The 18,309-nt window shown below is 30.1% G+C and overlaps 1 protein-coding gene across 6 annotated transcripts in view; it reads right to left on the bottom strand.

The window, feature by feature from the left end:
• LOC100201871 (dynein regulatory complex protein 1) overlaps positions 1–18,309 on the bottom strand; it is a 144,716-nt gene that overhangs the window by 104,780 nt on the left and 21,627 nt on the right. For all 6 annotated transcript variants that reach the window (XM_065795986.1, XM_065795984.1, XM_065795987.1 and 3 more), the window contains exon 4: positions 11,509–11,560. In XM_065795986.1, coding sequence (XP_065652058.1) covers positions 11,509–11,560 — 52 coding nt within the window. The remainder of the gene's footprint in view (positions 1–11,508; positions 11,561–18,309) is intronic.

The following is an 18,309-nucleotide window of genomic DNA, read 5'->3' as shown; positions in this document are numbered from 1 at the left end:
TTGCTTCAAAAACTCTGAGAGCTAACCACTTCAGCCACTAAGGTGAATTGTTTATGAAAGGTTTTAATGCTATAAACAAAAAAACTTTATAAAATGGTAAATGGTAAAATTAAGGAAATGTTGCTGCAATACAGTTTTTAAGTAAACATATATGTTTTAGCATGTTTTAACATTACATAATTCAAAGTTTACATAAGTTAGATATTTTCATACATTTTTATTCATGTTTTCTTATAAAAAAAAGTCTGCAACACTTTCTTGCAATTACCAATGTCAAAAATGCTCAAAGTTCAGCATATATTTTGGGTAGAAATCTTTCATCTTCCTGTCAATAAATGTGCTTCTTACATAAATTCGTGGGTTCAGGCTGACATGGAATCTATTATTCCCTCTCGATGATCCCAGGTCAAGCCTTACTTTTCTCCATGGTTTTACTCACATTGTGCTGCTGCAATTGCCAATCGAAACCGTTACTTCCATATCTATCAGCATAACAACTATCCAGGAAACAGACGCCTGTTTATTACTGCTAGAAACCATTGTAAAAGGTTTTGTCTAATGCAAAAGCCCGCTATTCTCAGGTCATGAAATCTTGTATTTTATCACAAAAATTAGGCTCTCATGACTACTGGAGAATCTTTAATAGTATCAATAATAAGGGCAAATCTGTAATTCCACCTCTCTTGTATGGTTCAGATTTTGTCACCTCACTTAAAGGCAAAGCTGAATTCTTTGCAAAGAACTTTTCATTAATATCATCTCTTGATTCCAATGGTTGCATTCTACCTGATATAGCCGTCAAACAGGTTGATCCTTTGCTTGAAATTCGTATCACTCCAGCTTCTGCATCTAAAGTGATTTCCTGCTTAGACTCTTCTACAGGTTGTGGCCCGGACAACATACCTGTTATAGTCTTGCAGAAGTGTTCTCCGAAGCTGTTGTCTATACTTTCAAAACTATTTAACATGTGCTTATCAGAGTCTTGTTTTCCGGGCTGCTGAAACACAGCATCTGTTATCCCTATTTTCAAAAATTCTGAACAATCTGATTTGTCTAACTACCATCCCATTAGTCTTCTTCCTATCATAAGCAAGGTTTTTGAATCTTTAATTAACAAACACATAATCTCTCTTTTTGAATCTAATAACTTACTTTCTGACCATCAGTATGGATTTCGATCTTCTCGTTCTACAGCTGATTTGCTAACAGTCATAACTGATAGGTTTTATCATGCATTAAATAAAGGTGGAGAGGTTAAGGCCATCGCTCTTGACATTTCAAAAGCTTTTGATAAAGTTTGGCATGCTGGTCTACAGCTAATTTGCTAACAGTCTTAACCGATAGGTTTTGTCATGCATTAGATTATAGTGGAGAGGCAAGACTATAGCTTTAGACATTTCTAAAGCTTTAGATAAAGTTTGGCATGCTAGTCTTCTCCATAAGTTTTTTTCTTACAGTGTTTCTAGTAACATCTTTAAGATTATTGAATCTTTCTTTTCCAATCGTAGTATAAAAGTTGTTCTCAATGGACAGCACACTTCTTCTTATTCTGTAACTTCAGGGGTTCCTAAAGGTTCTTTCCTTGGCCTTATACTCTTTTTAATTTATATTTATAATCTTCCAGATATTCTCACATCTAAAATGGCATTGTTCGCTGATGATACTACCATTTATTCTTGTCATGATAAGAAGCCAACACTTTCTGCTTGCTTGGAGGCATTTGAGCTTGAAAAGGATCTCACTTCTGCTACAGCATGGGGCTCACAGTGGCTACTGAACTTTAATTCAGATGAAACTCAATTTTTTTCAGCCAACCGTTATCGCAATACTTTAGATCTTCCTATATTTTTATACTTGATGAGTCATCTACCCTTTATCTTCTAGGATTAACTCTTACTTCCGATCTCTCTTGGAAACCATATATCAAATCCGTCGCAAAATTAGCATCTCCAAAGGTTGTATCTCTTTATCAAGCTTGACACTTTCTTACTCCGGATTCTATTGTCTATCTCTATAAATCATAAATCCGGTCTTGTATGGTATACTGTTACCATATCTAGGGCGCATTTTCTAATGATACCCTTCCACTTATAGACAAGGTGCAAAAATGCATTGTAAACATAGATGGACCTGCTCTTGCAGCCAACCTCCAGCCATTATCACATTGTCATAATGTTGCTTCTTTTTCTCTTTTCTACAGATACTATAATGGGCACTGCTCTAAAGAGCTAGCGTCTCTTGTGCCATCTACTAAAAGTCATCCTCATGTTACTTGTCATTCAGTAAAGTCTCATCCTTTTTCTGTGACTGTTCCTAAGTACTCTAAAAACTCTTATTTGTCTAGTTTTTTTCCTCAAACATCAGTTCTTTGGAATTCGCTTCCTTCATCTTGCTTTCCTGATTCATACATTTTGCAATTTCTTAAGTCCTGCGTCAATAGTTATCTTGCTCTACAATCTTCAACTTTTCTCTTCTGGTAACTTCCAACTCAAATTAGTGGTTGCTTGCAGCCTTGTTGAAAGCAAAGATGTTTGAAATATATACATACATACATACATACATATATATATATATATATATATATATATATATATATATATATAAATATATATATATATATATATATATATATATATATGTGTGTGTGTGTGTATTTATATATTTATATTTATATTTATATATATATATATAAATATATATATATATATATATATATATATATATATATATATATATATGTATATATATATATATATATGTGTATTTATATATATATATATTTATATTTATATATATATAAATATATATACATATATGCACATATAAATATATGCAAATATATATATATATATATATATATATATATATATATATATATATATATATATGTATATATTTTAAACATATATATGTATTATTATTATTGTTCTTGTTATTATTATTAATAATAATAATAATAATGTATTTAATTCAAGAATCATGTATATATATATATAGGTACAATGTCTATAGATGCAAATTCACATTAAGCCATTACTCAGATAGTTTTTATATTTTGTTAACTGAATTAACAGTAAAATTTCATTTGGCACACTCAACCACACTCGAGTTGTTTCTTTAAATTGATCCTATAAATTAGGCAAAAAAGTATCAAAAGCAATGTGATTGGAATAATTTAAATTTAACTAGGATTAAAAATTTTTTTTTTACTTTTTATGTAAAAGGTGTTTCCTATACTAAAAGCAGTAGATATAACTTTCTGCCATCTGATACACATTTTCTGGTTACTGTACCAGAATGAAAGCAAACTCACAATATTTTTCTATATTCTTTAATCTAGGTAATGATCTGGAATCTTGATAATAGGTTGCAGAACAAAAGCCAGTAATCAGATTGTCAAATGCTTTATTAAAATCTATAAACAGTGTGAACACATGATTACCTGTGATGTGTAAAAGTTAAAAATTTTATTAAATAACTTGTGCATGAATTAGTAAAATGCTTCTGTTTAAAGCCAAATGGATATTCATCTAAATTGGCTGGTATTTATTTTTGTAACAAAATATTTTCAAATATATTCAATATTTATATAGCTAGGGATACTGCATCTGCCATGTAATTGTTCAAATCAGTTAGGTTGGCCACTTTGCACTTCACCAATTGAATAATGGAGAACTCACAGAACTTGGATGGTAAAAACTTTATCTTAATCTGTCTTAAGCAAAGAAAAAACTAAAAAAAGTATGTAACGTCCAACAAAAAAGCTTTCATACATCAGTTTTTCTTGAATTTTGATTTTTTATTGCTGTGAAATCATCATTGACACTTATGGTAATATTTGCATTACCTAGTTTAAATAGCTGGATTTTTCCAGCAAAGTAGACTTTGTACAAAACAAAGTGATCTTTCTACATATTAGCTATATGGTTTAGCTATATACCATTGTCTCCAGTGCTCCTACCACATTAGCAACATGGTTTACTGCTTTTTTTTATTGAAATGATTTATGCCACTTCAAAACTTTTTCAGATCCATATTATAAACATTTTTTAGACACTTATCAAATTTTATTTGCTCATTATGCCTCTTACAATAACACAGAGCAAATTTAAAGGTGACACAAATACTCTTAATTTTTTAAAAAGATCACCTTTTTTTAGCTCCTTATAAAGAAAAAGTCTATAGTGTAAATGCTTCTCTAGCAACATCATATTTGTCTTTGACAAGATTATTCCAACCAGGAGTATAAAATTTAAAATTTATTTAGTTGCCCTCACTCTGTGGTTTACCAGAGTGAGGCTGATACCTCACTCTGTGGTATCAGCCGCAAAAGATTAACTACAATTCTCTAGATCACAACAAGTCTATATAAACAGCTGCTTAATAGGTATCTACTATGTCAACAGTAAACAAACTGAATGATACATTATACATTTTCAAACCTCTTCTCATAAAGAGTTAATAACATTTTATTTTAAGTTTGCAATGTAGGAGTACTACAAGACGGTCTAAGATAAGGTTTATAACTTTTTATTTTAATTGTGCCTTCCAATCAGCAATAAAGAGAGAACGCTATTAGTTTATGATCTGAAGCTATAACACCTGTCAGAACTGAAATATTTATTATCAGATTATGAATTGTTGGGCTGCACAGAACATGATCCAACCAAGAGACATGATTTCCATTGTTGCTAACATATGTAAAAGTGTTAATTATAGGGTTGATATCAGATTTAATCAGATCATTTTCTGTTACAAGATTTCAATGGATAACATTAACAATGTGGATAACATCTGCCTCAGCAATAATAGACTTTATTTTGAACATAAATTAATGTAATTGTGGAGACTATGCTCATTATTATAATTTGTTTGGCATGTATACATTTATCAACTGTATAGGACCAATATTTGAGACAATTTTAAAACACAAGATTCTAGATGTGCGAGTTTTGATCATTTAAATATAATTAACAAGATTTATTACGATATAATATGGCTGTGCCACCATATGGATTTTTGGGATGAAATAATCACAGCAGATAAGCAATGTTTATAATGATAATAATCATTATAAACATTGTTTAAAAAATTGTAATTCATAGTTTTCATTTCAATTTTTATTTCATTCTGGAAACTCAAAAATTGTTTTACTTCTGATCGAAGACAAGTAATCTCCTCGAGCTAGACTTTTATATCAATGTGTTCTTTTTCAACAGAGAACAATCTAGATAAATTCTATGTATAAAAACTGGGTAACAATAGGTTCTAGAAGCATTTTTAACAAAACTTCCACAGTTTTCTTACATTTATCACTTCTTGTCTTTTTACAATAGGCTTTTCAGGAAGAATTTGACACATTTCTGCTTTAGCTTCAAATACTTCTTCACTATAAAAGTTGCAAATAATTTGAACATTGTCATCAAAACTTAATACATTAGATTTATTTTTTAAAAAACATAGCAGTTCATTAAAAACATTGTCAACAGTGCTGCCATCTTGTGGTGCTTATGTCACACTTGTGGTGCTTATGTCCAGCGTTGGCAAAAACCTGGGTTTTTTAAAAAAAAAACCCAACCCAGTGGGTTTTTTTGGGTAACTTTGGGTTTTATTGGGTAAATTTGGGTTTTTTTGAGTTTTATTTTTATTTCGTTTCTGTAAACATTTTTTTGGTTTTTTGTTTAATGATATTGAAAATTAGTCTCATTTTCTACTTTAACTTTATTTAAAATATATTTTATATATGGTTATTTAATAATTTATACAAGAATTTTTCAAATTATTCTGAAAAAGATTTTTAAATATAATTTAAAACTGTAATAGAAAAAAAAAATTTCACGTTAAATCTATTGATATCACATTAAATGTATTAATTTAAATTTAAAAGTGCTATTCTATATAATTAAAAATGTCAATGAGAAATGGGAAAAAGAAGGCTAGAGAATGGGAGGTAGTAACTGAAGTTTCAATTAAACTTTGAACTTGAAATTCAATTGAACTTGTTTCTCTGCGAAGCGGCTTTGTTTATAAAGATTCGTGTTTAGGAGTTAAAGAGTTGAGAGAGGATTGTAACTTCAATAAGGTAGCCTCCTCGACAGTAGTGGCTTTCTCTGGCCACTACTACTCATTTAAACTCACCTAGGGGGTGAATAACATAAAAGATTAAAAAATCTCAATCGATAAAAATATTTGAATAAAAATGGTAATAATGTATTTCCAAATAATGATTCAAATATTAGTAAACCTGCTCTGAGAGTTGTTATTGTTAGTTATAATAGTTAATAATAATAGTTAATTTTGTTAATAGTAGTTAAGAATAATTTAGTTAACCTGGCTTTTATTGGGTTTTTTTAGGTGGATTGTTTCGGATTTTATTGGGCGGGTTTTTTTGAGCGGATTTTTTAATGCCAACCCTGCTTATGTCATACTCGTGGTGCTTATTGTCACCACTTGTAGTGCTTATGTCCACAGCGTTACAATCTTGAAATGTTTATGTCAGGTCAGGTGTATCATCTTCATGATCACACTGTTACTGGTAACATGTAACCCAGTGCAACCTGTTCCATGTCTTGCTGCCTTGTGGGATTTGCTTTCTAAGCAAAGGCTAAAAGGAGTTTGTTTCCTGTCATCAGTACTATTTAATATCGGTCATGCCTATAGTAATATATACATACATATTTATTTCTTTTTCTTTTTTTGTGTGTGTGTGTGTATTTTATATAGTTGAAGGTGTCTTAGTTACTGTTTCAGCTCACCTGTAATCTACTTTATATGTTGTTTGAGTTCTGTCTGAACCTCTGGCATGGTATTTACTCATTCATAAGTTACTTTACATACGTATGCGTCCAGTCCAAATGTTTGAATGCCATGTTTAAATGTTTAAATCTGTTTTGATGTAGTTCATTAACTAACTAGACATTCCAACTATAAAACCTACACTCACCCTTATCTCTAGTTTCTTGTTAGATGTAATACTTTTCCTAATAAATTTCCAAAATATCATGTCTCATGTTTCGAGGTACTGTTTGCAAGTAGCTTCTTTTAATTACTCCAGGTCAGGTCAGGTTTAGGATCATCACAATCACCCTGCTACTTATATTATGTAACCCAGTACTACCTGCCCCATGCCCTACTGCTTTGTAGAGTGTATTTTTAGGCAAAGGCTACGAGAAACAAACACCGATTTAAAAATCCCTTGCCTTGAGGCTCTTAGCTGAGTAAAGACTAGAGATGGTGTCTTGATAAAAAATTTATCTTGGGCAGGTGTTAACTGCAACTAGCTACTGTCTTGTAGGAAGCTTCCAAGGCAAAGACTTTAGGGGTAAGCAGAATCATTCTGTTAACCAGCCACAAACTGCTTCTTCATCTATTAGGCTGGCATGGATGTAGACCTGTGTTACATTGATTTCTGCCTAGAATAATGAATGCTGGATCTTCTTGACTCTTCTCATAGGTTAACTCTAATGCCACTAATAACTTCTGCACTTTTTAATCTCTTACTCTGATAGTTAACTTTATGATTCGTTTTCCTGACAACCCTAATCATTTACCTTCACTCCTTGATTTGTGTCTAGTCCCTGATCCTAGTTTGTGTTCAGTTTCTCCTTTTTCTTCTCTAGGTGGTTCTGACCATGAAATAATCTCTTTAAATCTTTCATCTTGTACTTCCTTTTCGAACTCTCCCTATCATCACACTACTTACTACTCTAAAGCTGATTGGGATTCTTTTCATGATTTTCTGTGACAGTCCTTGGGCTGATGTCTTTTCCCTCTCAGCTAATGTGCTTCCTACATAACCTCCTGGATTCAGGCGGGAATGGAAGCCTTTGTTCCTTCTCCTTGGTTTCAAGTCAAATCTCATTCTACTCCATGGTTTTCTACCACTTGTGCAGCTGCTAAATCTAATCATAATCATTTTTTTCATCTTTTTCAAAAGAACAATTCTCTGGAGAACAAACGGCTACTTATCATTGCAAGAAATCAATGTAAAAAAGTGCTGTCAGATGCTAAGCTCCATTATTCTCAGTTCACTAAATCTCGCATCTTAATTCAGAAGTTAGGCTCTAAAGTCTTTTGGAAAATCCTCAACAGTGTTGTTAACAAAGGTAGGTCTAACATTCCATCTCTCATTTATGGGGCTGATCTTATTACCTCTCCCAAGGATAAGGCAGAACTATTTGCAAATAACTTTTCTTTTAATTCAACTTTTGAATCTTATGGCCATTCTCTTCCTTTCATTCCAATTACACAAGTTAGACATTCACTCCAGCTTCCAATGCTAAAGTCATTTCTCAATTAAACTCTTCTACAGCATGTGACGATAACATTCCTGTCATAGTCTTACAAAATTGTTCTACAAAATTAAGTCTTATTTTCCTGCCTGCAGAAAATGGCATCTGGTGTTTCAATTTTCAAAAACTTTAAAGAACATTCTGACCCTCTAATTATTGCCCAATCATTCTTCTTTTTGTTAATAGCAAGGCCATTGACTCTTTGATAAACAAACTTTTCATATCCCATCTTGATTCAAATAACTTACTGTCAGACAATCAATACAGTTTTTGAACATCTGTATTTATGGCTGACTTGCTAACTGCTGTGACCGAAAGATTTTATTGTGCATTAGATGGAGGTGGAGATACTAGGGCTATTGCTTTTGATATATCTAAGACTTTCAACAAAGTTTGGCATGCTGGTCTTCTCCATAAGCTTGTTTCATATGGTGTATCTAGGAAAGTTTTTGAGATTATCAAATCATTTCTTTCTAATAGTTTTATAAAAGTCATCCTTTTATAAAACCATTTCCAGTAACTTCTGAGGTACCTCAAGGTTCTATTCATGGTACTTTTTTCTTTCTAACCTACATTAATGATCTTCCTGACAACCTTACATCTAAAGTAGTTCTTTTTGCTGATGACTCAACTTTATACTCCTGTCTTGACAAAAAGTATACTCTTTTTGATCACTTAAAACAGGCAATCGAACTTAAATCTAATTTCACTTCTGGCTTGTACAGTGACTCACAGTAGTTTGTAAATTTTAACTCCAACGAAACTCAGTTATATACTGCTAACAACTATCGCAGTACTGTCAACATTTCTATATTAATGAATGGAAACCCGCTCACTGAGTCCTCTTCTTTACCTTTTGTATTATTGTTTACTACTGACTTTTCATGAAAACCATATAAACAGTCGATTGCTAAATTAGCATCTGCTAAGGTACTTCTATTTATGATGCTCACCATTTTCTCTCTCCTAATTCCATTCTCTACCTTAAAATTTCTTATTTTTCCCTGTATGTAATACTGTTGTCATATTTGGGCTGGTTCTTCTAATAATGCTCTTTCTCTTCAAGACAAGGTCCAAAAACGCATTATAAACGGATTTGGACCCATTCTATCTGCTAAGCTTGAGCCTTTTTCTCATTGTTGTAAAGTTGCATCCTTTTTCTCATTGTTGTAAAGTTGCATCCTTTTCTCTTTTCAACAAATATTATTATGGTTGCTGCTCTTTTAATTAAAAATGCTACTTTGAAGCTGCTCCTTTGAAGCTGCTTCCTTCGAAGCTGCTTCCTTCGAAGCTGCTTCCTTCGAAGCTGCTTCCTTCGAAGCTGCTTCCTTCGAAGCTGCTTCCTTCGAAGCTGCTTCCTTCGAAGCTGCTTCCTTCGAAGCTGCTTCCTTCGAAGCTGCTTCCTTCGAAGCTGCTTCCTTCGAAGCTGCTTCCTTCGAAGCTGCTTCCTTCGAAGCTGCTTCCTTCGAAGCTGCTTCCTTCGAAGCTGCTTCCTTCGAAGCTGCTTCCTTTTTTTTAAAGCAGCATTTTTAATTAAAATTAGCTACAGTTGCTCAAACAACATTTCAAAAATCATAAAAAGCCACAGCAAAAAAATAAATTCAAACAACACGACTGAAAATGTCCCTTGCAATTGCAAACAAAAAGAAATCTGCCCACTGAATAAATATTGTAGATTGACAAACATAATTTACAAATTTACAAACATCTTCCCCAAACATGCCCAGCAAAGTATACATTGATTTATCTGAGGGTGTGTGGAAAAAGAGATATGCAAGCCACAAGCAATCATTTACAAATAAAAAACTTTCAAATGCAACCACTCTCTCAAAATATATATGGGAAACTAAGAAATAACTGGAAGAAACACCAGAATTAACTTGGTCTATCCTAAAAAAGCCTCTGCTTACTACAATACAACAAAAAAATGTTAACTTTGTTTATATGAAAAACTAATAATTTTACTTTATAAAAATGCTGAAGAGCTACTTAATAAAAAAACTGAGTTAATTTCCAAATGTCATCAGGAAAATAAATTTCTATTATGCAACCACAAACCTGAAGATTAGATACACGCCGTTGTAACAATAGTTTTTTCTGTATAGTTTCAATTGTATATAATTTTTTAACGAACAAACTATATTTGTATTTCACCTGATGATTGCAACAGCATGAAACTTAAAGTTATGAAAATCACGTAGTTTTATTTTCTACTATATATATATATATATATATATATATATATATATATATATATATATATATATATATATATATATATATATATATATATATATATATATATCACAAAAATAGATAAACATGCAGCACTCCTCACATGTTTACCTATTTTTCAGTCAATGTAGCAGCACTCTTCACATGTTTATCTATTTTTTATTTAATGTAGCAACACTCCTTGCTGGTTCAATCTATTTGTCAGTTGATGTATGTAAACAGAAAAAGAAAAAAAATTTTTAAATTTTTTATAATTTTCATTTTTGTGGTTTTTTTAAAAAGCCATAAAATTTAATTAGTTTCCTCAAAAAAATGTAATGGTTTTTACATAAAGTGTACTTGATTTTGTTTTTTTAAAACACAAAGAGTTTTGTGATAACACAGAGTTATCACAAAAGAATAATTTTTGGCCTGTTTTAGGAATAAATGAACACTTTAATACTGATTAAGAAAACAACATTTATTTTGTTCAATTCATAAAAAAGTTCTCACACACCTGAAAAATGGTGGGAGTCATATATTACCAAAAATATTTCTCTCGAAAAGTATATCAAGTTGGGTCTCAAAAGAAGCGTAATTACACAGAAAATTTTAAAAACTAAAAGCTTTTATAAGAAAATTTTCTCAAATTTATTGTAAAAAAACTAACATTTAAAAAAAAATTTGAAATAAGGCACTTTTCAAAACGTTTTTTAAGTATATCTTTCTTAAGAAAGTTAAATCTAAAAAATCTCTATAAAATTTCACTTGTTTTAAGACATGATGTGCTTTAGAATTTTTTTTTTTGATAAAATATGACACCTACCATCTTGTCAGGTGTCTTGGTGTGGGAACTTTTTTAAAAAACTAGCTCTAAAAATAATTTATGAATAATCAGGTCACAAGAGTTCATCATACACACACTGTATTATATATTGTATTTAATATAAGTATATAATAAAATATAGTTTATGTAACAACATTTAAAAAGATATAAATGTACATTGTAAAACTTTTCTGCAGCAGCTTTAGGTTCATTTTCAAGTTTTACTAATCTAAAAAAAAATTTTATGAAAGAATCCAAAAATTTAAACAGATGTATATATATACATATATATATGTATATATATTTATATACAGTTGTGGACAAAATAATAGTAGTGGCTAGTAAAACAATGATTTGTGATAATAATTTTATGTAAATTTAAATATAAGTTAATAAATTTAGGCATAACAGTAATACAAACACTGAATAATGAAATGGGAGTAAAAAATGTTGGTAACACTGTTCAAATTACTTTAGGGAAGTCCAGAATTTTATATACGGACATATCTAGATTTGTAGGTTAAAATAACATATCTGTTGTTTCCTATCAATTTATTTATATTAGCTTTTTGTTTATTTGGTTTTAGTAAGACTAATTAAAGGTAAGATTAATTTTAGTGTTAATTTAATAAAATATGTAAAATAATCGTATAAATTTATTTTAGAAATAGAAATTATGGGTCATGCAAAGCATTGTAGTGCAGAAAAGAGACAACTAATTATTAAATTAAAACAAGAAGGGAAAACATACAAGTTTATTCAAGAGACATTAAGTTGTTCTCCTATGATGATAAGAAATGCTCTAAAATGGAAAAATGTAGGTAAAACAAGGGGCCGAAAACAAAAAACGACTGAAGATAAAGACAGATTGATAAAATGTGCTGCTGTTGCCGATCCTTTTGTAACTTCCTGCCATATTAAAGAAGATTTAAGCGTTTCTTCGAGAACAGTACGTAGGCGGTTAGTACAAAGTAAGTTAGTTGCCAGAAGCCCAAGAGAAGTTCCCCTTTTGAAAAAAAGGCAAAAATGCATGCAGATAGGCCTGTTTCAAAATGGCCTAATATTTTGTGGTTTGATGAACGCAAAATTGTTTTATTTAGGCCAAGTGGACGCAGGATGTATGTAAGGAGGCCACCTAACTCTGTATACAAACAGCAAAACACCATAAAAACTATAAAACATGGCGGAGCAAAAATAAATATTTGGGGTTGTTTTTCTTATTATGGCGTAGGGCCAATCTATAAGATTGATGGTATTATGGACCAAGACATATACCTTCAAGTATTACAAAATAGCATGTTGCCCTATGCAGAAAAAGATATGCCCATAAGATGGGTTTATATGCAGGACAACGATCCAAAGCATACCAGTCGCGGGGTAAAAAGTTGGTTCATCGAGAATAGGGTTGCGGTTATGGATGGCCTGCAGAGTCACCGGATCTCAATCCGATCGAAAACCTTTCGACGGATGTAAAAGAGGCAGTTTATAGTCAAAAACCAAAAAATCAGCAGGAGTTATGGCAAGTTGTCCAGAATGCTTGGAACAACATTCCTTTAGAAAGTTGTCAAAATTTGAGTAACTCAATTCCAAATAGATGCAAAGCTGTGATAAAAAACCGGGAGCATGCAATTAAATATTAGTTTTTTACTATTGTTTAATTAAATTTATATCATTTTTTTGTTAATAAAATAAATTATTTGTAATATAACATTAAATAAATTAATACTACTATTATTATGTCCAACCTGTTTTTTATACTTATAACTATTATAAATAAAAGCAAAAATTTTAAATTTTCTACTAATTAGTTTATCATCTCACGCCTATTTAATTAATAATCCATTATTACAATTTCATTTTCAATAACTGTTTAAAGATAATAATATTAATTCCTTAATTTTAATCACACTACTATTATTTTGTCCATAACTGTATATACATATATACATATATATACATATATACATATATATACTTATATACATATATATATACATATATATATATATATATATATATATATGTGTGTGTGTGTGTTCATTTATATATATATATATATATATATATATATAAACATATATATAACAGGTTATTATAATATATATATATATATATATATATATATATATATATATATATATATATATATATATCATATATTAAATATATATATCATATATTAAATATATATATATCAAGTTATTATTATATATATATATATATATATATATATATATATATATATATATATATATATATATATATATATATATATATATATATATATATATATATATATATGTATGTATCAGGGCTAGATATATTCCCTTCCCTCCCCCCCCCCCCTCTCTCATCCCAATCACCACTTTGCAGTATTGTTATGTTTTTTAACATAATATCTCTTATATTTAAATAATATTATTTTATAATATTTTTGTTTGGTGGGTTAAAAATAGCCTAAGTTACTGTTATAATTTACAGCTTAAGTTATAATTTGAAATTTAAGTTGTAGTTATGGTGTGATAAGCAAATAATAATGTGATGGGCAAGTAAAACATTTAATACCATTACGATATTACTTACAGTAATTGTTTTTACTTAACATGACACTTAAAAAAGTAAAAGTAAAAAAGTATTGCGTGTTATTTTTAAAAAGTATTGAATTGTTATTGCAAAACGCTATAAAACAACAGTAAAACAAACTGCAGTTGTTTTTGTGCAAATATCAAGTTTAAAGTCTTTAAACTTCATATTTACACAAAAACATGCCTCTAGACCATATGAGTCTATAATCTATAGACCAAGCGAGTAAGATTGAAGCAAAAAAACATTGATTTATTGTTTCTTGATCAAGCATACTATTAAAAATTTAAGTATAACTTATTTTTTCATTCAAATTGTTGTGCAATATAAAAAGTGAAAGAAAAAAATTTGGTTCAATAAATGGAATTATATTTCCTTAAGTTTATATATGCATGTAAGTATATGCTTAAATTACTTTTTTGGAAAAAATTTCTTAGGAACAGAAGTAAAATAATTTATTTTTTTAATTTAAACTTTCTATAATTTAAATTTTGGTTTAACATATCCAAAAATCATTGGTTTAATGTTTGCAATAGAATGTTTCTACTTTTAAAACTATTTTCAAGAAACAAAAAATAATTAATCATTCAAAATGTTTACAATTTAAATTTTATTTAACTTTCTTCCTCACTTTTACTATGTTCTAAATCTGATTATGGTACTGTAACTAGATATACATTTAACTTTCAGGAATGATCCTCTTACACCAATAAGTATTATGGACGCTGTTGCAATTATATTTATAATTATTGAGCGTTTTATTTTTTTAATTTCAAATTTTAATCGCAAAATTATTTGAATAAGAAAATTTTAAAAGACTTATAGAAGATTTATTTAGAACTCTTTTGTTCAAATAGGTTGTTTTTTTTAAAAAAAAACCTAAAAACAACTTGCATATTTATAAAAACTATTTAATTTTGATATCCCTTTAAATATTAAAAAAAAGGTATTGCATTTTTCATATTCTATTCGAGATTACTTGTTAAAATAATTTTTAGGTAAAAGTTTATTTTATGTTAACAACACATAAAATATAAATAGAAACATTTGTGTGTAAAACTTTTGCGCCTATTTGAGTATATTAAGTAAAATTGATATTTGAGTAACTGTAAGTTTCCAACCAGTTGTTTTGATTTAATTTTTATGAAAATTTACTGTGATGTACTTTATCCAATCAGTAAATCCAGGGCCTTTGAGAGGGAGGGGTAAAAGGGGTAAACTGACCTGGGGTCAGTTTATCTCTTTTACCCCTCTGGGCCTGGCTTAAAGGGACACCAGATGATCTGTTGGTTTTTTTTTATTTATTTTACAGTAAATAGTAAACATTTTAATGACTGACAATGTGAAATCTGATTAGTTTTTGTATTGGAATTTTGGTATTTGGAATAAAAATGCATATAAAAAAAAATTTTAATTTTAAATTATATTATGCGGTAGTGGTGTAGTGGTAAAGCGCTCGCTTCATAAGCGAGAGGTTCCGAGTTCGATCTTCACAACGTCTCTGGTAGTACCGCGCTCAACTTGTTTCTCTGCGCAACGGCCTTGTTCATCAAGGTTCGTGTTTCGGATTTATAGAATTGAGAGAGGGTTATAACCATTATTAAGTAGCCTCCTCATCTGTGGTGGTCTTCTCGGCCTTGAGGAGGTGAATAACAAAAAAAAAAAAATTATAAACTACAAAAAAAAAGGATTTAATTGTAGTTGAGTTAGGGGAAACCCGGCAAATTCTGTAGGTCAGTTATGTTATCTAGCCTTACTAGCTCATAATTGATTGAACAGAAGATGATGCACTGTGGTAATTATAGTGATACCAGATCAATTTTTGCTTTGAAGCAGTTGACATTGATAGCACTGACAACTTCACACTGAAAAATCCCACACTAAGCAGATAAACTTTGTTATTCATTTTCCTCTCATTAAAAGAGAAACTAATTGCTGGCAAATCAAAGAACAATTCTTGTGAGTTGAAGCTTTCAAGAAAAAGGAGTCCATATAGCCAAGCTTATCACTGATATGATTGCAAGGCTTGACTTGGATATTCGAAACAGTTTTAGTCAGGAATACGATGATGGACCTAATATGTTAGGTGCTTACAAAGGAGCTCAAGCCTTAATAAGGCAAAATTATTTGGAAGCTCTGTATGTTCACCGTAGCGCTCATTGTCAACAGGTTAGGGGCTCCCGGTTGCAAATTTTCTAAGAGACAATAGCTGTCAAAGCCTATCCAGTCAGACATAATTTCATATATCTCGTTGTAATTTTATCGCAAAGCACTCTGGGATGTCGTGGCGGACCTCAGAATTTTATAATATATATGCTGCTATAAACTGTGAAAATGAAAGTGGAAAAAACTGTAAAGATATTTCGTTTTTTCGTTTTCCTAAAGACGAAAAAAGACAAGCTAATTCAAATATTATTTATAATAACTTTTTTTTTCATAAAAAGTTTATAAAATTATTATTGTAGTATTTTAAAATATATTCTTTTATTGTTTAATTTTTGATGTAAACAGTGGTTCATCAACTGTCGTAGGAAAGATTTAGACAAAAAAGATTTTGTATTTTTAAACAAAAACTTTTATTTGTGCAGTAATCATTTTGAAAATACAATGTATTATTCTACAAATAATGATGAAAAACGTTGTTGCAATCAGCAGTTCCTACTATTTTTAACATCCTAAATCCTCTTCCACTTGTTGGTTGCAAAAGAAAATCACCAGTTGAATGTCATCTATTTCCAGCAAAAAAGCAAGTTGTTTGTTTACCTGTTAATTCAGATAGTAATTTAGAGAACAAAATGTCTACTAATGAAATAAATTTCAACAAACTTCAAAGGATACTATTAACATTGCAAGTCAAAAATTCTAGACTACGTAAACAAGTTCGACATTTAAAATCCAAACAAAAAACCCAAAAAAATTGTGATGGGTCTATAAAACATATTTTAAATTTATCCAGGAAATACTTATCTCCTATACAAGTTACTTTTTTTAGAAGTCAAATAGAAATGAGTAAACAAGTCAATAAAGGAAAACGCTGGGCAGTTTGTGACAAAGTTTTGGCTTTACAAATTCTGTTTCATAGTCCTCAAACTTTTAATATCTTGCGAACAATATTCTGTTTATTAAGTCAAACCTGTTTATTATTATTTTTGTCCCGCATATTTTCAGATCTTCAAGAAGGGTTTTCTACTCGATTGTTTTCTTTATTAAAGTTACATGCTGATGCAATGAATCCACTTGATCGTAATGTCAGTCTTGTTATGGATGAAATGTCATTAAAGCAGCATTTAGAGTATGATAGAAATTCTGACAGGGTTTACGGTATGAAAAATGGCAACACATACAGTCTCTGTATATTTTAGACAAAATAAACTCTGTACCTCTAGCGCCAAAACTTAGATCCTTACATCAAGACACTTAGATCCTGGTCCTCTTTTATCTATGAAGGTCAAACTTGCCACTCAAGTTTTTAGTTATCAAGTTGCTTCTGTATTACATTGCTGCTCTAATGCAAACTTACTTCCTTTAAGTGTATTACCAACAACAAGATTTGTTGAACGCATGGATACTTTATTTGATATATTGAATTCATATAAACTATATGCAGATAAACCAGCTCGTTGTGCTCTAACTTTAAAAGGAGCAAGTATTTCTCAGTTGGAAGAGTTAAAGCATCGGATTGAGAAATGGAAATTTTGTAATGTTAGAAGTCAAGCAAGTATATCATGTCATTGGGGTTTAAGTGTCACAATTAATAGTGTTCTAACCTTAAGTAGAGAGCTATTTTCTGAAGGTTTTAAGTTTGTTTGTACTTCTCGTTTTTTTCAGGACTGCATTGAGAATTTTTTTCCATTATTCGAAGCAAAGGTGGTTGGAATGACCGTCCAAATGTTAGACAATTTCGAGCTGCCTATAGAAACGCTTTATTACTTTTATCTGAAGAAAAAAGCAAATTCAATAGCAACTGTATAAAGGATTCAAATTTTGAGACAGCTTTCAATCTAAATGATTTTATGAAGTGTTGTACTCAAACAACCACTAATTGTGGAATTTATGAAACAGAAAATAACATACCTAAAGGAATATCTTATTTTCATCCAGGATCATTTTATATGTTTACTGGAAAAATTTTAATGCAACCAAAGGATCAACATCTTTTACACATGGCTGGATGGCTTATTCAAAAGGTTAAGTTATGTCATAGATGTGCAGATATACTCTCTCTTAGTTCAGCTGACAATCCATCAGCTTTTATGTCACTAGTTTGTGAAATGGAAACAACTTTTATGAAATTTATTAATAAATATCTTGAAAGAGATGGACTGGCCATGATTCTCATCAATTAATTAAAAAAAAAAGTCATTTTCAGTTTTTGCACAATCAACATAAAGAACA

The sequence above is a fragment of the Hydra vulgaris genome, chromosome 04 (assembly GCF_038396675.1).
Source record: "Hydra vulgaris chromosome 04, alternate assembly HydraT2T_AEP".
NCBI lineage: Eukaryota > Metazoa > Cnidaria > Hydrozoa > Anthoathecata > Hydridae > Hydra > Hydra vulgaris.
The sequence above is the reverse complement of the archived record's forward strand: the minus strand, read 5'-3'. Positions and strand labels throughout refer to the sequence as shown.